The 24,017-nt window shown below is 42.3% G+C and overlaps 7 protein-coding genes across 9 annotated transcripts; 6 read left to right on the top strand and 1 right to left on the bottom strand.

Moving 5' to 3' along the window:
* Window positions 1-2,136: 2,136 nt before the first annotated feature.
* On the top strand, window positions 2,137-3,427 carry RB195_019084 (uncharacterized protein; the record flags this gene model as incomplete). Its single annotated transcript, XM_064186782.1, has 7 exons — window positions 2,137-2,145; window positions 2,248-2,296; window positions 2,350-2,355; window positions 2,414-2,534; window positions 3,180-3,235; window positions 3,288-3,357; window positions 3,409-3,427. 7 exons carry the CDS (start codon window positions 2,137-2,139, stop codon window positions 3,425-3,427), a joined length of 330 nt encoding a protein of 109 aa, XP_064042663.1.
* A 324-nt stretch (window positions 3,428-3,751) lies between these two features.
* On the bottom strand, window positions 3,752-13,914 carry RB195_019083 (uncharacterized protein; the record flags this gene model as incomplete). 2 transcript variants are annotated; one of them, XM_064186781.1, is made up of 7 exons in its annotated part: window positions 3,752-3,881; window positions 4,096-4,229; window positions 4,285-4,337; window positions 10,755-10,803; window positions 10,859-11,020; window positions 13,105-13,174; window positions 13,886-13,914. In XM_064186781.1, 7 exons carry the CDS (start codon window positions 13,912-13,914, stop codon window positions 3,752-3,754), a joined length of 627 nt encoding a protein of 208 aa, XP_064042662.1. The 2 variants fall into 2 exon arrangements, with proteins under 2 accessions (XP_064042662.1, XP_013301380.1); XM_013445926.2 differs by lacking the exon at window positions 13,886-13,914 and having other exon boundaries at window positions 13,105-13,158.
* An 18-nt stretch (window positions 13,915-13,932) lies between these two features.
* RB195_019081 (uncharacterized protein) lies at window positions 13,933-15,613 on the top strand (the record flags this gene model as incomplete). Its single annotated transcript, XM_064186780.1, has 6 exons — window positions 13,933-14,074; window positions 14,389-14,680; window positions 14,742-14,949; window positions 14,997-15,156; window positions 15,215-15,340; window positions 15,462-15,613. The coding sequence occupies 6 exons, from the start codon at window positions 13,933-13,935 to the stop codon at window positions 15,611-15,613; spliced, it is 1,080 nt and encodes a 359-aa protein (XP_064042661.1).
* Window positions 14,439-14,765, top strand: RB195_019082 (uncharacterized protein; the record flags this gene model as incomplete). The annotated part of the gene is made up of 1 exon (XM_013445927.2): window positions 14,439-14,765. The coding sequence occupies one exon, from the start codon at window positions 14,439-14,441 to the stop codon at window positions 14,763-14,765; it is 327 nt and encodes a 108-aa protein (XP_013301381.2).
* Window positions 15,614-15,659: 46 nt separating the features above from the next.
* RB195_019080 (uncharacterized protein) lies at window positions 15,660-16,139 on the top strand (the record flags this gene model as incomplete). Its single annotated transcript, XM_064186779.1, has 1 exon — window positions 15,660-16,139. The coding sequence occupies one exon, from the start codon at window positions 15,660-15,662 to the stop codon at window positions 16,137-16,139; it is 480 nt and encodes a 159-aa protein (XP_064042660.1).
* Window positions 16,140-16,724: 585 nt separating this feature from the next.
* Window positions 16,725-17,240, top strand: RB195_019079 (uncharacterized protein; the record flags this gene model as incomplete). 2 transcript variants are annotated; one of them, XM_064186778.1, is made up of 1 exon in its annotated part: window positions 16,725-17,240. In XM_064186778.1, one exon carries the CDS (start codon window positions 16,725-16,727, stop codon window positions 17,238-17,240), a length of 516 nt encoding a protein of 171 aa, XP_064042658.1. The 2 variants fall into 2 exon arrangements, with proteins under 2 accessions (XP_064042658.1, XP_064042659.1); XM_064186777.1 differs by having other exon boundaries at window positions 16,788-17,240.
* Window positions 17,241-23,644: 6,404 nt separating this feature from the next.
* Window positions 23,645-23,992, top strand: RB195_019078 (uncharacterized protein; the record flags this gene model as incomplete). The annotated part of the gene is made up of 1 exon (XM_064186776.1): window positions 23,645-23,992. The coding sequence occupies one exon, from the start codon at window positions 23,645-23,647 to the stop codon at window positions 23,990-23,992; it is 348 nt and encodes a 115-aa protein (XP_064042657.1).
* Window positions 23,993-24,017: the final 25 nt, after the last annotated feature.

The raw sequence follows: 24,017 nt of genomic DNA, 5'->3' as shown, positions 1-24,017 counted from the left end.
AAAGTAAGAAGTGGGGTCTAGAAGGAACACCAACGATCAAAATTCATCAACGTTTAGAAAGCTAGAAACAAATAAACATTGTTTTCATTCTTAATGGTGATCAACACTTGAATTTCGGTAAAGTTGGTTAGTAATAGATTTCAGAAAACTAAAAAAGAAAATTTGTGATGCAAAGATAATTATCGCTTAAAATGTTCTTTTTTTTTGTTATTAAGAAACGGAAACTGATGACTGGTCATAAATTCATGGTTTGACGGAATGCGAACTTAAGTAGGTTTCCTCATGCTATAATTACTTTTCTTTTGAATATTTGCGATGTCCAATAAAACTATATCAAAACTGTAATGGAGCGGTCACATTGCATTTGTTTTACAGAGAAAATTTTCTTCAGTTGGATTTCATATCTTCCACCTACTTCTATTCAGTCTTTATAAACTACTCGCGAAGTCTGTATTTTTGTTGTTTTTAAGTTGTTGATTTCTTTGCAAGCCTCAATTTTGCACTTGTATGTGAAAGCTAATATATTTGCTTCAGTCAACGTTCTTTACCGGTATTCTCGCTATTTACTCGTGCGAATGTTTTAAGTGCTCAAAGTTTTGGTTACGTTCCCATTTTCATTTTAATTTTCGTAGAGGTAGGCGTCACATTTGGAATACTCTTGTTATTGTATCATTTATGAATAAACATCTAACGTATCTGGTTTTTGCCTTCTTCTTTCAAAGAGGTTATTCTGAAATTCTGAGACGAATACTCTTTTTTGAAACCAAGTTTTGTGATGTACAGGTTTTGTGATGTTTCTTTTCAAAAAACGTGTCAGAAGTGTTGTGTCCTCTGTAAAGCGTGTGACTTTGGGATAGTTGAAGTCTCAACGTTGTCTGCTGCTCCTTCCCCATATTTTGTTGACAAGATTTGTTACTTTAAGATACGTTGGACGGTATTTCGGCATTCGTCGAATATTTTCAAGCGCTAAAACACTCAGTTATATAGCTGAAACGATAAATGATGTTAACTAGTACATGGAAAAGAGATAGATGGACCAAGAAGCGTTGATGGACCGTTCAAAAAACTTAAGACTTCTTAGCGCCAGGTCTTCATAAGCCTTTGTGTATTCATGTTAACTAAATAGTTACTTAGTTGGATACAAAGCAATCTTTTCTGTTTTTTTTACTCCTCATGAAAAAAAAGACATAAGATAATTTCTGTAAAAGTTTGAGAGAACTAATATTCAGTATTGCTGAATATATGAACTGGCAATGACGTCCACTGAAGTTCGCTATTACGTTGACCTCAGTTCGAAAGTAGCATTGTACTAATTGATCCAGTGACAAGGTTTGGAATGTCGTAGTGTTAATGCTATAAACAAACCCTGTCATCACAAAGCGACTAAATAATAACAACAAAATTGGAAAGAGGAGTTTCTTTTACTTTTCGGAGTCCTTCGGGCGAGTAGCGAAAAAATGAATTTGGAGTGAGCTACTCTAGAAAGTCCTCGAAGACATTTCGTTCGTGAATGGTGCAGTTCGTTTCTATTGCGGAATAACGTGTAGTAGGGTCAAAGACAACTCCTTCACCACTGGAGACGGAACGAACTAAGAAGCAACACGTTTAATACTACAAGAGAATCGAAACGTATCCCAAGAATGGGCATAACCAGAATGTTCAATAAACAGCCATCTACATTCGATCCGTTTCGCTTTGTTCCCTTTCTGCTGCACTCCTACTTTCCTGTTTTATTTTTTAAAATGTCATCTTTTTTCTTATTACAAAATGTAGGATTGAACTAGAACGAATGCTAACCTTCCAGTGTCGGGAACTTCGGTGTTTTCGAGCTTCGATTTCTGACTTCTGAGAGTTAATTTTAACTTGACTTATCTTGTTCTTACGTGTGCTTCGAAGTGCGTTCAGATCATTTGCGTTATGACCATATTCTGCTGTCCTTGAATCTTGGCATGCTGAGTTCGTAGCCTTTATATTGATTTGCTTGAGTTGTAGTCAAGACTGGTAAAAGATAAAGAATAAAGTGTCTGGAGTTAATCAATCCACTTGGAAATCGCCACCACGTTCACTTCAATCCAGAGTCATTTCAGATTTACGAACGTGTAACTGGCCTATACAATGACTTGCGGTGGCTAGCCAATGTGTCAAGTCAGTGTTTTTATCCTCCCAGACAAGTCTAGTACCAATTTATCGACCCCAGAGGGATGTAAGGCTTGCTGAGCACTAGAGTTAATTCGATCGATCGTTTAGACTATGGGACCTCTTACCGACTGCGCTCCACTCGCCCCTACCAAAACTGGTATTGACCTTTATTGCTAACGGCTTATGTTTCTGCGTTATCTCCTTCGTCAGAGCCTGGTAAAAATCAAAGACATCAACGCTTTGCGCTTTCGACCATCACCACGCCGATTTCTAGACGCGGTTGGTGTAGACAGCTACGTATCGCTCTGCCCATATCATCAGATATGCCAGAAAACAAAACGGATTCATTTCTGGGCCATCAACTATTTTGGATCTTCGAAAGGGATGTCGTGCTTGTCAGGTAACAGTCTCCAGTCGGCTACTCATTGAATATTGCACTTTATGGGTCAGATTTATGGGCCACGTTCTTTTTCCCGGCTACTGGTGCCACCCTTGCCGCCGTCATGTACTACTGGGATGCGCTGAACTGAACTAATGCGAGAAGAGTGAAGTACTTGTCCAATTCTGCGTGTGTTGAGCAGACGACGCAGCAATTATCTATGTAATGACAAATATATCATACAGGTTTGCCGTCTAGTACTGGATTGGATATAGGAGACTCTACGATTCTTGACATAAAAACAACCGAAGTAGTGGGCGCCAGCCTTTATCCCATAGCCACGCATCCAAGTTGTCAGTAGTACTATCCTGACCATCGGAACATGGAGCAATTTAAGCACTCGTTTATAATTTAAGCACTCGTTTATCAGCGTCATGATCTGCATAATGCTGAATTCGTACATGTTTAATGAGGCCTGGTGCTGCGTGAGCAACACGTAAACAGCCTGCATCGTGGCATCGTTTGAAATGTTTGTATAGAGCGACGTAACGTCAAAAGACTTTATGATGCATTTAAATTCGACCGTAGTACTGCAAAAGTGTTTAAGGAAGCTGTTGGAGCTACTGAGAGGGGCAGGACATATCTCAGTAACATAATTTAGGATCATGTTGAGCAGCCAGAAAATTCTATCCGTCGGGCCTCTAATATCACCTTATAGTAAGTCTCATTTTCAAGTCACGTGAATTATTTGAAGCGAAATAATTTCCAGAAAGCTGGGTTTTTATAAGGGTGTACAGAAGTGGACATACGGATAAATCATTCTTGAGACGCGTAACAAGGTTTTTCTGTAGCACTGCTGTTTGAGGCTTTTCAACCTAGACCTTGTTTAGACGGCGATATTGCTTCTGAACACATTGGCGGAGGATGGAACATATAGATCGTCATATTCAAGGTGTTGTCTCGTTATCGCTATGTCTAGTTCACGTGAATGCGATAACACCGAGCTGCTAGCTGTTAATAAAGATTAACACCAATCTTGGCCACAGCTCAAGCAAATCAATATAAAAGCTACTAATTTGCGCTATGGTTCTTTTTTCTAAACAATTTTGTCAATTTTTAAACAGCAAGATTATTAAGCAAGATCGTTATGCACATTTAATCTACACGACGTGAGTGAATTACCGTTTCGTAAATTGGATGAACAGAACGAAGAGTTTTGTGTATAAACTTCGTCTAGCTAACACGTCCGTAACAGAGAGAGAGCTGAGTTAGATAAGCGGAATATTTTTTGGCCCGTACAGCATGAAGTTCTTTGAAACGGTCACGTTGCGTTCCAGCTGGTAGGTCTTCATCAGGAAGGCATCTTAAAATAAGAAATGGAGCTAGCTTTTACTTCACATTCTCCATCGCTCTCAGTCATCTTATTAGCCCTTGTCAGCAAAAAAAAAAGACAAATAAAAAGAAAGCAGAAAAATGCACTGATGTGCTTTATCCACTGCCTAAACAATGAACTAAGATTTGCCAAGTCGCATCGAATTCTTTCACATTTTTGCTTATGTACGTGAAATTGCACTCACATGTTCTCCCGGTCGCAGTGAGTTGTGAAGTCCTGTTTCAGCTTGTTCAAATCGTCTGAGGCTTTCGTCTTGCACATCTGTCTTTTAGTGCGGATCGGCCGAGATTGGTCAAATTGCTCACTTTCTGGTAGCGCCTGTGAATTTTTCGTGTTGGAATCCTAATATTTAAATGCATCATCGTTGTTATACCTGCTCAGTGACACTTTCTTGCTTGTGAATGACTTGACGCTTTCTATGTTGTTCTAAAATAGATGACTGTAGATGAGGTACTCATGAAGAACTAAACGACTCCAAATCCATAACTCATCGACGTTGTTCAAGTCTTCGGTTTTCTTAACCATAGCTTTTTTTCGACAGGAACATAAACTCGGTCATTTAAAAAGGTCAGTTAATTGTTGCGAGGCCAAAGACTCTGAATGCCTTAAACTTACGTTTGGTCTATTCTTTCTGTTCTAAAAAAATTTCTTTGTTCTAACAGTGAAAACTTCTTTCATCGTGGGAAGTTTAACATATTAAAGTGTATAGTGCTTCTCATTTCTATAGCTTCTTTGTTGCAGAAGAGTCTTTTTCTTGTTATCAGAGATTTGAACCAAAAATTTCCAATGTTTACTCCAAGACAAGTATATATAACACTCGGTGAATCTCTTTCCTCCATGCTATTTCACTTTGAGAGCAGCAAACTGATGGCGACTCAGAACATCCTTTTTTCTATATTTTAGCGCTAGCTTATTGCATTGAATAGGAGAAAATATTCCGAAAACATAGAAAAACAGCTATATGCAGTGGTCATCCCTTTATTATTTTATTATTTACCAGTCTGAACATCCGGCTAAAGCCGAACGTCAGACTTTCTGTGGTGTTCGCTTCGCTCCCCTTCACTGATCAACGAAAATTAATAGTAGTTTATTTATTCTCTTTCTCTCTGTAATTTTCTGAAATTAGATTTGCGTACTTCTAACAACGCTTTCTTCCTATTTTCCTCGTTTTTTTATTATAAATAAAGGCGGAAGGTTTCATAGTTTTCTTTCTAAACGCGTCAGTTCTACACTTGGAGAATATTAAAAATTTAGCTTCAAACATGCCTTCGTTCCCAACACAGTGTAGACACGATTTGAAAGTACTACTCGAAGTATAGATTTTCCTCTTGTTTCTTCCTAATAGTTATCGCAAAATAATGTTTTAACATGAAATGGCGTGGCCGACATCATCGCACTGATAAAGATAGCGTTCCACGTCAGATCACATAAACAGCTTGCTACTATTTAAGCAGCCATCTGCACGCGTGTTTCCACTTTCTGAGGAACGGAGGAGTCGTAGAGGTGGAAAGCAACGCGGAAAGTGGATACAACTTTAAAACGTTTGCAATGTCCCATTTACCTTTTTCGACATGCACACGAAGTTACTGCGCGATACTTCTACACCATGACACAGGAATTCGAACCCGTGGGACCCACCTTACCACATTTTATAGCTTTACGACGCCGGCGCACCAACCCGACACCCTGGGACCCGTCGCACCCCATATTATAGCTACCTGGCACCGGCGCGCCACACACACACACGTGACAGAATAACCCCGTTATTATATATCATGATTGTCCAATATTTCTCAACTGAACGAGGAAATTCGGCACATTTCTTTTCTTCTTGGAAGTTACCAGTACAGTTAACAGGAAGCTTATTTCATACACAATGCCAACATTCATTCGTTGTATTACAACTCTGCATTTTTTTTTGACGTCCTTGCTCTTTACAAATGCAAAAAAGAAACTATTCGAAACGACGTTGTATGCACGCAGTCAAGGCTGCCCTCATTTGTCCATCTTCCTTGACAATAATCGTTTCGTTCAAAAACATCATTTAAAAAAATGAACGTGAGCTTAAATGGATCTCGATATGTCATGATCTCTTCATCTCGATAGCAGGATCCAAGAATGAATCTGTTTGAGAAGTGTTAGGTTAGATCCCTCAGATTTGTGAGTTGAAACACACTGCTCGAATGATGTTCTCGATTTCAAATCTATAATTTCCTAAGTAATGAACCATTTCATAAATAATGCAGCTTTTTCAGCAGTACTGGAGGCGTATTTTTTACGTTACGGACAAGTGAAATCTGGAAGTCCACCATAAAGATGAAGGAAAGTTCTAAAAAATGAAAAGGAGGGTTTCTAAGATTTAGAAATCCTTGTTCTTCTTATTCCGGAAAATAGAAGAGATATGGAATCGTCATACTTTAAGACACTGGAATCAGCAGATTAATATGAAAGCTATTTCTGGAGGGCACCATGTCTGACAATTCAGATCGAGTTCTGGATTTTCCTTGCATACGGCTTCTAAGGCAAAGTGGTGCTCCATTTCGTGGAAGAAAAAATGTGCAGGATGTTACTGGATGCTGCATTCGGTGACGTGGATGAAGACCTTTGACGCCGATCGAATGTGGCACGAATAGTGAGAAACAGCCGATCCGAAGCGTCCGCTACTAGTGATTTCGAAATTGACTCTGTATTTAACTGACTCGATCCCCGAGAAGATCTGTGTTCAGGGGCAGTTAACGCAAATCATGTCGATTTCAAATTGATGCTGATCAAATGTCAACATCAAATATGGTGAAAGTAAAACCAGCTGGGTTAGACAGGTGCCTTTCAACAACAATCGTTGGTAAGTTCCAAGTTCGACCTTCTTTGAATCTTGGCATCGTAGAGTTTGATTGTGTACTACTTTCTTAAGCAGAACCAAGATTGTTATTGATCTTTATTCTGGCTAACGTTTCGGTCAGTGATAAAGGAGGAGAATTTGTAGTGATTTCAAGTGAACTGGACAGGGCTATAACGAAACTTCACCTTACGGACGATAGTCTATACCACCCTTCATCGGCACATGAATTTGGCAGACAATATCGCTGCCTGAATAGGATATGGATAGAGACCGCAAAATCAATAGGCTTACCCAAAACAACTATCACGCGTCTAAAATGTGATCGGCCCACCTGCCCGGTCCTTTCCCATCAAGACCCACAAGCTTTCCGCTGCCGAATTTAGTTCAAACAACCCAGGGGATTTCAAAGTTAGGCCTATCATTAGCAATATTGGAGGTCCCACCGACAGAATATCCTGGTTCCTTAACACTATTCTCAGCCAGCTACTCCAGTACGTTCCAGCTCATCTCTCAAACACAAAAATGTTCATAGAGCACCTCCGCAAAGCGCGCCTTGATGGAGATCGAATCCTTCAATGTCACTTCGCTCTACACCAACGTCTCCATCGATGCTGCACTACAAGCAACATCAGAGCTGCTTTCCGAACACCAGGGGACTCTTAACATGTATGGGTTTGCGATATAACAAATAATGATGCTGCTAAGCGAATGTCTGAGATGTTCCGTATCTCGCTGGTCTGGGCAATAGTATAGGCAAATTAGAGGTTTGATCATGGGACAAAGACTTGCGCCTACATTAGCCGTTGCTTTCATGTCTAAAGTGGAAAAACCCCTACTGGAACGCAAAACTCTATTGTACTGCCGATACATAGATGATTGTTGCATTGTATGTCCAACACAAGCTGAAATGGACACTTGCTTCGATCTCTTAAATAAACAATCCCAGTACATAAAGTTCACATAGGAAAAACCTAAAGACAACTAGCTGCCGTTTCTCAATGTCCAGGTCCATTTGTGTAGGGGAAATTGGAAAACAAAATGGTATCGAAAACCAAGTTGTAAAAACGTTCTGATTCACTACCAATCGGCGCACCCCTGGAGAACCAAAAAGTCAGTCATTGAAAATATGTTTAAGACAGCGGCAACCGTTTCATCTGAGGCTCAAGGGCGCATTGCCTCCATAAACATGGCTAACCGCATTGCTCAGTCCAATGGGTACCCAGCAAAGGTCTCTCATTCAAATCGGAGCCATGCAACTGAGCGGCGGTGCCACAGGGTAGAACAAGCAACAAAGATCCCTTTCTGCCTTCCTTTTATTTCGGATGACATGAGCAATGCAGTGCGAGCAAGCTTACGACAGGCGAGTCTGCAAGACTCAGTCAGAGTAGTGGACATACCACCTGCAAACCTGAAGCAGCAGCTAGTCCGCAATTGCGCATATGACAGACTTTGTGAGACACCGAATTGCATCGTTTGTCCGAACGGGAGGCAGGGTGATTGCGTGGTATCGGGGGTTATCTACCTAATCACCTGTCAGTTATGTGGGGCTGAGCACATTGGCGAAATAGGAAGATCAGTATGTACGCGCGTCAAGGAGCACCTAGACGGGCTCGTAAAATCAAAAACATCATCCCCTTTAGGTGCTCATCGCAGACAGTGTCATGACAACACCCCTTTCAAGATAGCTGTCACTATTTTAGCACGCGAATCAGACGTTCTAGCGCGAAAAACATTGGAAGCGTTTTATATCACGGCCAAAAGTCCTATCATGAATCGTAAAGAAGAATGCATCGCTGTGACCAACGAGCTGGCGCCATATAAGGACCTTTGCGGGTTTTGACCTACGGGGTCAGAGGCGGGGGCATCGTTACTAGTTAATACTAGCGGTGCAACTCTCACAACTGGTGGTCCGCTAACATCACGATTTAGTGACTATCAAGGTGAGCGCTGGTCTGCTTTTATGACGTTGCTTTTAAATAATCTGTTTGCTAAATCATACCTTGTGGGAAGACGAGGCGTTTGAGAGAGTAGATTACACGTGTCTTTGATTTTTCCAGGCTCTAAAAAAGGCGACGACGCCGAAACGTTAGCCAGAATAAAGATCAATAACAATCTTGGTTCAGCTTAAGAAAGTAGTACACAACAATCGTTGGACCAGTGCAGTGAGCAACTGCATACCACGCTGTATCACACACGGCAGGAAGATCGCCAACGCGAGTCAGACCTCTTCGCTAAGTGCGTCAAGGAAGTCTTCTTGCCCTCGCACTCGATCGGGTCAAATGAAAGTACTATGCTCGAGAACATCGACGAGAAACTGGAGCACAGGTAGGGGAATGGTAAAGAAGATTCCAGCGGATTCTCCACAAATGCCTCCGAGACATTAATTGTCCATTGGATATGCCGAGGGATACGCGAACATATTGTCGGGTCAAAACGACACGAAGTGCGGACAGTTGCTTAAGCGGCTGCGGTCGAAGCGATGCGGTGGAGACAGCGGTTGGAACCGAAGTGAGACCATCGCGAAGTGCAGAGATGGGTGGCGGTAGCGACGGTTTTTACACGATCCGATCCACTACACTCCACCATGCCGCTTCGAGCGCAGCCGCTTACGCAACTGTCCGTGCTTCATGTCGTTTTGACCCAACTATACCTCGACCAACAGTCGATCATGGAGACGCAGACAACCGTCTTAGGGCGATAGAGACACAAAGAACCGCACGGTTATGAGGAGATATGTAAAGAAGAATGGTGAGAACGGGAGTTTTGATTAGACATCATAGGTCATCATTCAGATCGTCTAGAGATATTATTAAATGAGCTCTTTTTTTCCAAAGACCAGAGATACACCTTAAGGAAGATAACGGTAATCCTCATTCCCGTTACTTTTGAAAGTTGGAAAGTTTCGTGTTTAACGAAAATTTTTGTATACGTAATTTGGAGCTATTAGAAGGCCTTTTCTCTCATATTTCAGGTGAGTACTTCTCTGGCTTCTGGTACGGTTACAAATCTGAGATCAACTCAAATCACAAAATTCCAACGTACAAGTCTGGTTCTCCAAAACAATTTAATGGCTCGTTAATTACATCTCAGCCGTTGATGCAATGTATGATTAGCGGTAGGTAAGCAGCTATTTAGTTAGCAGCGAGGATGAATCTCTTTAGGATACACACCATCGCTAATTACTCTGCCGAAGCATGATTGGGGCATGCTAGAAAATAGGCTAGGGCCCTCTTTTCACAGGTAAGATACGGCTGGTACTGGGGCAGGTGTAGTACAGTTAGTGATCGATCGATTACCAACAACAGGTGTCCAAAAATGATAACACGATTCAGGAATGTTTGCCATGGAGGACCACATACATCAAATTTGAGTGGTGAGGGAGGTCCGTTTTGCTCATTATTTGCATACATAAATGAATATGACTAAAATTTGTCTTGCGATATTGCAATAGAGTCTGAAAAAATCTTCGATGTTAACTTCTTTTCAGTAGTGAATAGGTTTTGGGAAATTGTTTGATAATATTACAGCTGAAATACAAAACTACTACTAATCAAAGAATCAGTGGCCTCAGGAAATCAGTTTACCCAATGAAAGTTCTCTTCACACCCACAGAGCTGACGTTTACCCTGAAGAGTTGAATTAATGTCTTGGGTACTCCCGACATCTTTAATCGTATATATAAATATATATATATACGATTAAAGATTATTATATATTTTATCTTATCGTATCTCTTAGAAATTGTCATGAACTAAGTCTTGAACAGTATTCATTAGTGAAGAAAATCCAATATAGAAAACTCCCCAACTCTGCCTTGAACTTGTGCATAACCTGAACTTTTAAAGAGATTCTCAGTTTAAATCGACGACAATTCTGTGGTGTCGCTCGACATTGTATGTCATCATTCCTCTAAATTTGTAGAAACTCATTTTATCGAGCATATTTAACGTTCTCCTTTCCTCTCGTGACCCTATCAATCAAAAGTTCACTGAGAGTCAACTAACGGTGATTCCTGCGTGATCTTGCTGCTACTTCTCGACATTTTTTCACTGCCTAAACAAAGCAGAATTGAAAAGCTCTTGTACTGTACATGGACTATTGTTCTCACGTCTTTGTACTGATCAGATAACTTCGTGAATTCCTTCCATGCATTTTCCAAATCGTTTTTGGTTTCGCACTCCTTCTCGCCTGTCTTTGCAAGATGACATTCTTTTTCTAGTTGTTTCAAACGTTTGTCACTAGCCATTCGTAAGATGGTATCCGGCGAGCACTGAACAAAGTCAGGTTATTGTTAGAAAAATGAAGTGAAGTGAAATAATAAATGTTCTGACTAGACAAGGTTGAAGTAGTTACAAAGTAAGAAACAGGTTGTTCAATGTTATAGGAGCCACATGGGTCTCGATTTCAATAGGTGAAAGTTTCGTTTTGCTTTCTTGATCCTCTTCGTACAGTGCACGAATTCTGCGAAAAGTAAGTGTCAAAGTCCTGAGATATAACTTTTGGCCAATACATCTCTTTTTTTGCTCCTCATTCTTTGCTTTTTTCTGCATCACCTCATTATTTAGTGATAAAAATAGAAATAGTTTTAACATGGTGCGGTGCACTCACACATATCAACAATATTTTTGTGCGCACTTCATATTCTCACTTCATTTGCATACCTGAACTACTGGCCATACGATATTTCCCAGTCATGACTCTGCGCTTTTCAAGCACCAAATGTAAAGTGAAATGTAATGTAAGACAATTTCAATGTTAAAGGAATGATAATGCGCTTACTCAAGAAACTTATAAGGTTGCATTCAACTTGTGATAATGTCTTTTTGCAAAACTTGCGTATGTACAAACAAAGTCTCACGGAAAAAAGAAAGAAATGAAACTTCGCCTGTATGTTCATACACAAGAGTAGAAGAGAAGAGATACATGGATAAACCGTACAATTTTCTTCGGACATAACATACTTGCGCTGTGTTACAATTTTCAGTAAAATCGTCTCTCATCAGCAGCATTTCCAAAATATGAATGTGCAATTTTTTTTTCAATAAAAGAGCTCCAAACGGAATACAAACTTTACAAACAACAACAAAGAAATGACAGTGAACACCTTATCTCAAACACTGACATAAATAAACATTCCATTGGCTTATATGTATTAATTATATCCTATTGGCTTCTATTTCTATTGGTCTATATGCTCACTTATTTAGTAGTGACTTAATCGATTAATTATGAGTAAATTCCCACATATTGCCTTAATCAGTTATACATTACGCAACAAGCTTTTTGCTCACTCACGGGATGTCACATTACAAAGATGTTGAATGTTTCCCGAGCAATTTTTTCTAAGTGATGAATGTGCAGGTGGAATTCCACCTTTCGTACGTACGCATCTAAAACAATGTGGTAAACACATATCTACTCGCCGTGGAACCACTGGGGCCAAAGTCCATCCAAGAACGTTCCAAGGTATTTTGAAGTTTTAACATGGGGATCCGAAAATATCACTTACGTAAATTCGCCAAGCTTTGGAAACATTTTGGGTCCACTTAGGCAGTTCTCGGGTCAATGGCAAGGAAGACTGCCTCACCACAATAAGAGTGACTTCTACGTATCAGCTATTCTGGCCTGAGGATGACACAATTGCTACTGTTTCACTTGCTCTGACTTTAACTCTGTTTCCGCAGGTACCAACAGCATATCTTCAACATGAGACCGTTGAGGTCATAATCGCAGCTAAGCCTCAAAACATGGGGGAATAGACTGCGGAATCTGCGGTCCTCTTTCAGACTGAAGAAAGTGACATGAGAAATATGAGTCTATGCATCAGTTTGAAAAACATGCAACTCAACAGAAATCCTATACACTCTATATCTACTTGGCTGAATCCATAACTGTTACTTTTGTGCGAAAAACTAAAATTTCCTTGTAATTGAGTTTGCGTTGCGTCAGACTCGCTGATAAGACAAAATAAGGGAGACCGTTTTTCTCCAAATGCTGCTTCTAAATTCCTCAAATAGTTAGTGTTACGGGATCTTGTTCAATACGGGATTCACATTTATTCACCGTCTTAGCTTGATGCAAGCTTTATTTTGGGTGCAACAGCTAGCAACAACGCTTGCTCTCAATTTAATTGGAGTAGCTTAATTTAATGGCTTGAGAGTAGTAATTAGACTACATTCATCACTCTACTCCTGTTCACTGACATACTTGTTCGTTTTTATTTTCGAAAATGGTTCACTAATGGTTTGCAAACACCAAATCAAACCTACAGCTCTATTTCTCTGTTTGTTAGATGGAGCAGGTAGACCAAGATGAACATGGAATACGTGGGATATTAACTTTATCTGAACTTGCCTGGAATGCGGAAGCCACCCCGACTAAGGCTACTGCTGCATATAATAAAAGCATATCGACTTGTTCCGCCCTAAACAGAGGGAATAAAAGCAACCCGAAAATATAGGAATGATTAGTAATGATTCAGCTGTGGTTATCAATGGAACGAATATATTCCACCACTAAGATGCCAATGCTACATTGGTGGTTGATATTCGATACGTAGATGTTTTGCTGCTAGCCATAGATTGCAAGCGGCGATATTTACAAGGAGATTGATGCGAGCCGAGGAATCAAACTGGATAATAAACATTGAACTCGTTGAATGGGAGTTAACTGAAGATGAGAGTTTCTTTCCGTGTGATTAATTGTTGCCGAATGCTCCGCCATGCTGCTATGTGTAAACAATCGAGTTTGAGCTCCATCGTTCATGGGCAGGTGGTAGAGCGATAATGACAAATAGCCCTGACAGAGAGCCTAACGAATGAGAAGTGCTGCGAATATCTTTCAGGAACAGTGGACATAAGCAAGTCACTTTTTAAATTCGTAAAGCGCAAAACCTTTTTATTCGAGTGCATTAGGGAAACTTGGATAACGTGAAGTAAATTGCAAGCTTTGCAAATTCCAAGAAAATATTATTGCTAATGGCACAAACCACGGATCTCCCTCACTAGAGGAATTACAGCCAGTCAGTCGCGAGGCTACGTGGCTCGTCCCCGGGTGGCAGATAGGGGGCTAATCGCGGACCAAAAGAGACATTGTGCTTGCCCAGAGACGCAGGTGGATTTAGAGGATGGACTACCTGTTCCTGCTGAGCCAGGACTGACTCATGGCATCCTTGTATCCCGCATGGCCTCGGTCCGGCCGAAAGCCTGCAATCAAGTGACTGGGAGGTACAAGGGAGGCGGTTTAGAATCGCCTCCAACAAATAAGCTCCACACGTCCCCTCCGGAAGAACGGAAGTTCTCCCAAAAAAACCATGGGACTAGAGGTTTGCAACCTGCCCATGGTTTTTTAAATTTTTTGCATGTCACAGTAATAGAAAAGAGTCTCCTGATTTCGGAGGAAAACCTGGTACGGTAGCGCCAAGAAAGTGGTTGCAGGAACCATGTAGGCCACCGAAACGGAAAAGGACTAGTATGACGATCTGCACTTATAACGCACGTACGCTTGCATCCGAAGCGGCCATCGAAGATCTGATGATGAAACCCAGGAAGATTAAGTACTACGTCATCCGACTGATCGAGACGAGATGACGTCACCCTCTCAACGCCGTATATGAAACGGGAGATGAACTGTTCTTAGGAACTTGCGACAGTAGAGGTGTTGGTGGAGTTGACGTCGTCAACACGAGTATGGCAAAGAAGATCGACTCTTTCGAACAACTTACGACCCGAATCGGACGTCTGCTGATGAGAAGATGTGGTCCAACACCAGCTTTGACTATCTTCGTCGCTTACGCTCCAAAATCACACTACGGAGAAGAAGAAGAAGAAGTCGAAGCTTTCTCTATGGATCTGGAAAAGTTCTACCGAGATCATGCCTGCCTGAAGATGATGACCGGCTTGTTGGACACCTTCACAACTGCACGAAGGGGGTGGAGCAGCACGAGCCGCAGGGAACCGAGAACTCACGTCCGAGCTCGCAAGGCTTTGCAGAGAGGCGATAAAGGAAGACCTTAAAGAGAAAAGAACAGAAGCGATGGCTGAAGCTGCGGGGAAAAGCATCCGCTATGCCCGTCGAAACTTTGCCAGTCGCAAGACGAGGATGACTGCTCTCCGGAACCCGAAGGGAACAACAATTGCATCGAGAAAGTGGATGAAGAAAATCATCTACGACTTCTACTCTGATCTCTTCGACAGCCGTGTCCACTTTACACGTTACCTATCGGAATGCAAGTTTCCTGAATAAAGACCAGCAAGACCTTGTTGTTGTATAAAAAGGGAGATCCACATGACATCGGCAACTATCGCCCAGTCTGCTTACTGTCCGTCATCTACAAGCTCTTTACAAGAGTGATTCTTAATAGGATTGAAAAGTCTTGGATGAAGGACAGCCATGCTAGCAAGCAGGGTTTCGAAAAGGATTCAGCACGATTGACCACATTCACACTGTTTCGAAACTCATCGAGGTATCACGAGAGTACAAGATGCCGCTCTGTCTCACCTTCATCGACTTGAACAAAGCCTTGACTCAGTTGAGACGGAAACGGTCATGGAAGCCATAGACAAAGAAGGTCCCTACTCAGTACATGAAGGTACTTCGAGAGTTGTACAGTAACTTCACGACCGGAATTTCGGCATTCTACAAGAACATCATCATTGACGTGAAGAGGGGGGTCCGACAGGGTGATACAATCTCACCCAAAATATTCACAGGCACCCTCGAGAACGCAAGGCGAAAGTTGGAATGGGACGACATGGAAGTGAAGGTTGATGGTCGGCAGCTATACCACTTGCGCTTTGCTGACGACGTCGTACTGATAACACCTAACATCAGCGAAGCGGAACGAATGCTGGTCGAATTTTGACGAAACATATGGTTGCATCGGTCTTTAGCTGAATCTACAAGAGACAATGCTCATGCGGAACGGATGGATCTCGGATGCCCCACTCACGCTCAACGGAACGAACATATTCGAATGCACCAGTTATGTTTATCTGGGTCGGAAATTGAATATGATGAACGACCTGACCCCCAAGCTGGGCATGAGGAGACGAGCGGCTTGGGAAGCGTATAAGAGCATCGAGAATGTAGTGAAGAAGACCAGGAACACCCGGCTCCGTGCTCACCTCTTCAACACCACCGTACTTCCTGCTTTGACCTATGCTTCGGAAACCTGCGCATTTCGCAGGCAGGAAGGAAACGCGGTGAGCGTCATTGAACGCGCAATTGAGAGAGTGATGCTAGGAGCATCGCGTTTCACGCAAGTGAGGGACGGGATTCGAGGTTCCCTCCTATGTCAGCGATCGAAGATTAGAGACGCCGCAGCGCTTGCGAAGGAAAGTGAAATAAGGTGGACCGGACACGTGATGCGCTTTAACGACAACCGTTAGACTAGAACCGCTAGCGACTAGGTTCCTCGCGACATTAAGCGCACTACAGGAAGACCGCCGACCCGATGTTCAGATTTCTAAGTCCTTCAGAGAGAATTATGATGCTCTTCGTGTCCCATGCGAAAGGAGGAACCATTTGGCACGCACACATTTGGCGCTCTGGCACGCGATCAGACAAATGGAAGAATTACTCGCCGCCCGCTCGACCAGTTCGAAGATCAATGGGAGTCAAGGTGATTAAGGTGATCAAGGTGAATGGCACAAAAAATGGACACTACAAAATTGCTTTATTGAGGAGTTATCATTTTGTTGACGGATTCTTCATCGTCTTAGTCGAACAATTACGAAGTTGAGGGCAGTGTTCGAGAAATGATACTAGCAAGAGTAGTGAACATCTTCAATAAATTTATATGAATTTAAGAATAAGAGGTGCCGTATCACAGCTCCATTCGCATTTCCAGAATGGACGTAATCAAATTGCGTGGAGTGGACCACAGAAGAGATTATACAAGGGAGCAACTCACATTACGCGGTTTCATATCCTTGACCTTATTGGCGTAAACAGCGACACATGTACGACTCGCCATGGAGACTGTCTCACACTGTGTACTTACAACACGAGAACAATGTCCACAGACGCTGTCTAACATGCCCTTTCTCGGTGCTGCAGAGCGTATCAAATTCCACGAAATTCTGTCACTGACTATTCTTCGCCTCAGCCCTCTGCGCGAAAAACCAAACAGGATCTTCACCTGCTACTCACCAACAATGAAGCTGATGAATCCGTTTTATGAGAAGCTGGAGGAAGTGAGCAGCAATGAAATCTTCTACAAATTCAATGTCGGGGACTTCAACGAAAAACTAGGAAAGGCAACAAAAGAGAAATACAGGATCGGAAGATTTGGATTAGGGGACCGGAATGAAAACGGCAATAGTCTCTCCGAGCTATTGTCCGCCGCACGCTTCTTTCATGGAAACACTCTTTTCATTAAAAAAAAGATCATCGTCGCTGGACATGGGAATCGCCCAATGGTGCGACTCGTGCGGAGATCGACCGCATACTCACCAACCGGAGGTGGTGTCTACTTGACGTCTCAGTAGTACCATCCTTTTGTAGTGGTTCTGATCAGCGTCTCCTTCGTGCGAAAATACGACTTAGCCACACGACGGAAAAGAACATCTGCTATTGGCAACGAAGGAGAAAAGAAGTCGTCTACGACGATTGCGTACTCGAGGACTACTTGTCCCAAGGTGACTGGCACATCAAGGAGGACTCATACGTGGACTACTGCCTATTACTCTGCTCAGAGGACTGCGAGCTTGTGCTGAACGTCGCGCACGAATTTCAAAGACCACAATGGAATTGTTGGGAGGATGACGGACTCTGAGACTTGATCCAAATGCATCGCCCATTGAACGGTTAGTAGCACAAAGACGATGCAGGAATATCTTCCGAAATACAGGCAGAGGAAGATTCTGGAGGCAGCACAAAGAAGGATAAGTTTTCCCCGAGCCAATTTGAATTCTTTCAGCCAAATCGTGAGAACATCGTCGCACCTATACCTCGGACGTTATATGAATATGGAAAACGACTTGCAGAAAGAACTGGATAGAAGGATGAGAGCAGCATAGGCAGCAGTCGCACCCGTCAGAGAAGCTACGGACCAAGTGACGGACCAAGATCTCCGTGTCCATGTGTTCGACTCGACAGCGCAGCGCTCTCTTAGGCAGCGGAGACATGGCCAGACACCGCTACTACATCCAGGAAGCCATTCACTACCCACAGAAGCTTTGAGATGTCTTCTTAAGCTTAAGCGATGCACACAAGACCCAATCGGTCTTCGCAGCTCCGACTTAAGAGGAATGTCCCGTCTTCGCGATCCAGCAGAATATATATCGAAAACAAAGCATAGGTGGGCTGGTCACATTATGAGAAGAATCGACGATAGATGGACTAAAAGAACGCTAGAGTGGATCCCAAGAGATGTTAAACGTCCTCGAAGGAGACCGCCAACGAGATGGGGTGATGTGTTCGCTACACGGATTGCCCAGCTGAGAGTTCAACTGGATACGACCCAAGGACCTTGTCATGAAATTTGAGAACATCTTGGATGAAATTGGCGAGAGAACGAAATGAGTGGAAGAGATGTTGGGGCCCGCACACGTTCACAGAAAACAGGCCATCCAAGTATCTAAGTAGTAATAATCCAATCTACTGGTTCACTGCAATTAATTTTTTTCAACACTGAAAAGAATATTTCCCATCTACTGCTCCAAGTCCGATCTTCATCTGCGTCTCTTCGATATGGAATAGTGTTAGGCGAGAAGCAGTTTTCATCTACTGTCGATACAACTTCAATTTTGAGTATCGACACTATCTGTAGCAGTCTTTGCGTTTTTTTTTTTCATTCCCCTTTCATTCAGAACCTCTCATTTGAGCTATTTAATCCATGATCAGAATGGCCTCACTTTCCGTCCGCTTTCCTTAAAAATAATTATCAGAAGTAGAACGATGGAATACACAAGAAACAAAAGAAAAGAAAATTTTTATGAGCGTAATATGGGCACAGGTATTGGGGGGCAAGCACCACGAGGTAAATTAACAGGTATCATAGGTAACAGATTTCCATGTAATTATAATATGGGAATCTGTTCAATCAAACAAATGCCTGGGATGCTAGGCTTTCATTAACGACTAAATTACTAATCCACGGATTCACGACAACAAAATTCAGCGTTTTAAAGATGAGGCTACCATCCGTGTGCAATATCATACGAAGGAGGAATTTTCTCTCCTGCTATTCATCATCATCAGACAGATATATGAATATATCTTCAGATATATTCATATATCTGTCTGTCGTTCCAGTGCCATTTCCTCCACACACGCTCAAAGATCATGTGTCCCTAGAATGAGGGGAATGGACAAGTCTCAGGAACGAATTCCTGTGATATTCTCTAGAGAAATTCCGTTTTCTTGGAATTTTAATGTGACAAAAAGATCTCCACACCGGGAAACATGTGGCGTATCTCTTCTAACTTCTAAGGCGAATCGAAGCTGAAGTAATCAACCTCAGGATAGTAAGGTTGTGATGGATGTTGACATCTGTCTATCACTGTGTATACGAATCTTCAATTCCTGGAATTCTCTTCAGTGGCCAGATTCAACAACGTTTCCGTAAAGATCCCAACCCTCCCCCCATAACTGGACCGGTTTGACACGTAAAAAATGATATTTACGAAACAAGTGGGGCCTCGGCGGTTCCCATTGTGACAAAGGAAGGATACCTGTCTACCCGACCACAAAAGAACGGGACCATATTTTCCGTGGAATTTATGCGACTTCACAATTCTTTCCAAATGTTATTCTGTCCTTATATCACCTCAATGTCTCTGGCTTGTTACTAATTGTTTTTTTTTCTTTTTAATGTCACTCTAATTAATTCTTACAATTTCCTAAAAGTGCTTCTATTGTTGTGTTTTGCTAGAACCCATACAATTCCATTCCAGCATTTCGCAATTTCAGCAATTTGTTGAAACTGCGTGCCACGGCATTCGAGCGCATTGCGCATTTTGCAGGAACTAAATCATGGTATTTTCATCCACCATGCTCGTGGATTCCGAATTTGAAATCTTTGCTGCGGCTTACCTCGCTATTCAAACCATTCGCAACAGAATTGGTGTCTCACGGTAAAAAAAAAAACAGCTCAGCACTGTTAGCCGCGAACAAAGCCTGTATGACCTTCAAATGACACGAGCAACAAAAAACGAAGTATTTTTCAAACTTGGGACATTCAAAAAGGTATCATAGCACATCTTACTTCGTAGTCGGATAGTGCGCTACACTGGCCACATATATCTTGAAATCCACGGATTTGGTGCAGAAATCCGAAAATTTACGGAGCTCGGAGTCAGAAATCAGATACAGATCTAACTCTAGGTAGTTCTTCTTTCCGAACAGTGTAGAGGAGTGAAAAACGATTTCCAAAAAGAGCCTACGTTACTTATTTCCATCTATGCAGGTAACATTTAGGCTTCAATACATTGACATCTTTTGAGCAAATGTCGGATGCTTTTGAATGTGATATTTTTTTAGAAAAATGGACTATAGTACGAAATTTTTTAAAGTTGAAGGAAAGCTGGGTCCACACGACACTAAACATGAAGGATATCATTGTCATTAATGTGTTAATTAGATGGTTGTCGCAAAAAACAACGTGGAAGACGCTTTTTTTTTAGTACGATTTCAGTTTGAACGCGCCACCTTTGCGCACGCACCGCATCCATGTGTTGGCGGTCGAAGACTAGTGAGAACTTCTCATCTCACTTCTTATTCAACCAATGAATAGGCTGCTGAGGAGACCAGAGGTGTACACATAGGCACGTTTTAACAAACCTTATTGGAATCAAACTGGTTCCCAATCCGTTTCTTACGACGATCATGGAGAGATGGGCGGAACCACCTCAGACATCGCAGTCTAAAACCCTATCTTTAGCTTTTCCCTCGGATTATCTCACCACGCCAGATTCGTGGTATGGTGCTTTTAGAGAAAAAAAAAACAACCAAATCGAAGTATGATTTCAAAATTTGGGTGTTTGATCACGAGTCTAAGCGCTAAGGTCTTGTCATATAGGTGCTAAAAGGCCGCAATCGCTCTTGCTGATTGTCCGTTATCGCACGATTCTTCACCGGTATGGGGAATGCTAAATTGTTTAAGAAGCAATACTTCAAAAACACCACACTGTATCATTCGGTTCCGCTCCTACAACTGTCTCGTGACGCCGGCCTCACGCCATAAGAAGTCTACCTTTTTATGCACGGCTGGGAGACCTCTGGCAACATACCCTCACACTTTCACTCATTTCCACAGAGTTGTTAATATGCTATGTTACTTTACCTATCTCGTCCTCAAAGGAAGCGTCTCACGAAAATGAAGTGATATGGAAACCAAATGGGAAAAGTAGAGTTCGAGTTGTAGAAAACGGAAACAAGCGTGGTCCCGCTCAATTCCCCCCTCAAATCTTCTTTTAAAAAATGGCTTCGGAGCCGTTTTATTTCCAACGAGGTACGTGCATCCTTGAACCGCTCGGTGTCCTTCTGCAGCCTATTCACTTGTTTTGCTTGAATCGGCTGGTTAGGTTGGTTAGGAGACCTCATCAGTCTTTGACCGCGAGGACGTGCACAACGGTAGCGCGTTGCAATTGATTACGTAAGAAAGAACGCCGTCTTCCACTTATTAGGATTCAATTAAAAGAGGCTGTAGGCTCTCCATTGTCACAATCAGGTTTCATTTTACAAAAACATCAATTGCATTCTGTCGGCAATTAGTTTTTATTAATGAGTAATTAGTTGCTAACATCCAATGAAACATTCTAATTTTCAATAGTAACTTCGATTTTTAGTTCTTTATTTGCTTCAGTTATTCCATTTTCAAAGTGAAATTCCGTGAACAAAAGTGCTTCCTTATAGCTATCTATAAACCAATAAAATAACAAAAGGATTTTTTAGGCTCAACAAAACTTGTCTTCTGGAGATTGTCTATTCGTTGATTGCAAATGCGGTGAAGGATTTAAGGGCAGCACATCACGAAGTTGATGTAGTACTGCAACCCCACGGAGAACATAGAGTTCCAGTTGTAGATTACGCGAACGACACTGGCTTGGCTCATCCTCCCCTATTCGTCGTAGAAAAAATGGTGCGGGAACTTCTTCAATCCTTATGAGCAAGGTTAGAACACGCCCATTTGCACACGCTTCAGTACCCTCAGCATCCTATTCGCTGGTCTTACATTCTTTACCAACTGATTTCGTAGGAAGGAACACCGTCTTCCACTTACTAGCATTTAATTAAAGAGCTAGAGAGATAAGGCAGCGTGAAAACTCCAAACCTCTTCTCTTTTAGACTCTATACTCACAAACCGATTTTTTGTGATGGAATCAGTTACATTTTGTCAGCAAACATTCAAATTTTGAATAGTAATTTCAATTTCTAGCTCTCTAAGGACCCACTGACGTTTCTCTCGACTATGTATTAGGGTTCCTGATGAAGATCTTTTGTAGTATCTACGTCATGCGAATTGCGGCAGTTGTCTGCTGACTTATTGATTTCGAGCTATTGATAGACGACGGTCTCATTGTTATGTGCATTCTTCTACTTCTATTGTCGTACTGGTTGTCCGGATCATATAGTCGGGTCAAAACAACACGAAGCTCGGCGCAGCTGCGGAAGCGGTTGCCCAGGGCGGTGTGATGGGCCACAGCGATTAGAATGGAGGCTATAGGTGCCCCTAACAGGGAAACCCTGCTAAGGCAACCTAGTTCTCGATCTCCACCTCGATCCCAAGCGCCAGTTTCACCTCGTTGCTCCGAGCACAGTTTTCGATGTCCTATTTGCTACCGTGTTTCTGATACTCCCAGGATGGCTATTCTAGCACACCGAGTGGGCGTTGGATGTGTTGACAAGTTAAGTCCTTTTTGGATTTTGCCCGGCTCCTCTCTAGGTGATGTGAAAGTAGATCGTTGCACATTGAGTCGATAAACTCTTCGGAGCTGCTTTTTTTCTGGTTCTCTGCTGGCTTTTTGTATACATTTCGTGATTAGGATCACATAGTCGAAGCGAAATCATTTTTCGCCATTTTTTTTCAACTTGAAAAAATGAACTATGAATGGTCCACCCCTCCAGCTTGGAAGTACTGCATCTCCTCTTCACTTTTTTTTTCGTGGGAGTGCGCATGAAGAAAAGAGCAGAAGTCCAATCGATAAGAACTAAAGTCTTTGAGGAGACGAGCTTACAGCAAAGGAAGATAAAACTAACGATAAGCACTCTGTAACCTACGTGTATGGCGATGAGGAACGCTAATTATGCGCAAATAGGAGGTGCGAGTGTGACTGTTATTTGCTAGCAGGGTCCCGCGTTGCACTAAACGCAACCAAGCATTTCAGTATATGCTCTGGGCACATACGACCTATAACTTGCACGATTATAAGTCACCAAGATATTGCAAAAGGTGCTACCGTCCAGAACACCGCCCAAATCTTCCTCAAAAAAAGTCAAATGTCTAGAGTAAGCATGAAATCCGTGGTAACAACTCTCCGCTTCGTTACGCTGAACTGTCGAACTGTACTCCGCTGGTCACTCGATGTGGACAGGCAGTTCACGACACATAAAATGTAGTCAGGGCAAGCACTCAGTGATGTAAGCTAAAGTCACTAAGAGAAAAAAGTAGAAAAAACTAAGATAGAGCGTCCAGAAAAGCGCCACTGAATGCACCCCTCCCTCCCCCCAACTACATTTTCCCCGACCTATGTTCAGGAACGACATGCCTCGGCGAAGATAGGGAAACCTCGTCAGATGACAGTACCACCCCGCCAATTAAATCAAAACAAATCTTGCATAGATATATTTTAGAAAACTGGGAAGAAATCCAAAGCCACAAACTGAACTTTTAGAGGCGTACTACTAGCGAAATAAGCTGTGAAGTTAAGTAAAGGAAAGGATTTAGCTAATGCTAGCTAATGCTAATCTTATTCGTGCGCCGTTACCCGAAAAAGGACGGAATACGATCTGGAAACTCGGGAAAAGCTTTAAGGAGGTTATCATGCTATCGATCAATCCTCATGTTGTGGTGGGGGCAGCGACCGCCTCTACGACGAAAGATGAACGCATCACGGAGACACAAGACGTTCGACGCCGCTTTATGTTCCATTTGCATCCACCTCCTTCTCGCTTCCTCCAACCAGTGGTGAAGGAGAAACACCAAAACTTTAGCAGCGATGTGGTTCGCATTCGTTGGAACATCACTGCTACTGCATTTTATCTCAGATCTACTTCTTCGACAGTCAAGAACATTTGAAAAAAAGTAATGAAAGCGCACCCGG

This window comes from Necator americanus, chromosome II (assembly GCF_031761385.1).
Source record: "Necator americanus strain Aroian chromosome II, whole genome shotgun sequence".
Taxonomy (NCBI): Eukaryota; Metazoa; Nematoda; class Chromadorea; order Rhabditida; family Ancylostomatidae; genus Necator; species Necator americanus.
The sequence above is the reverse complement of the archived record's forward strand: the minus strand, read 5'-3'. Positions and strand labels throughout refer to the sequence as shown.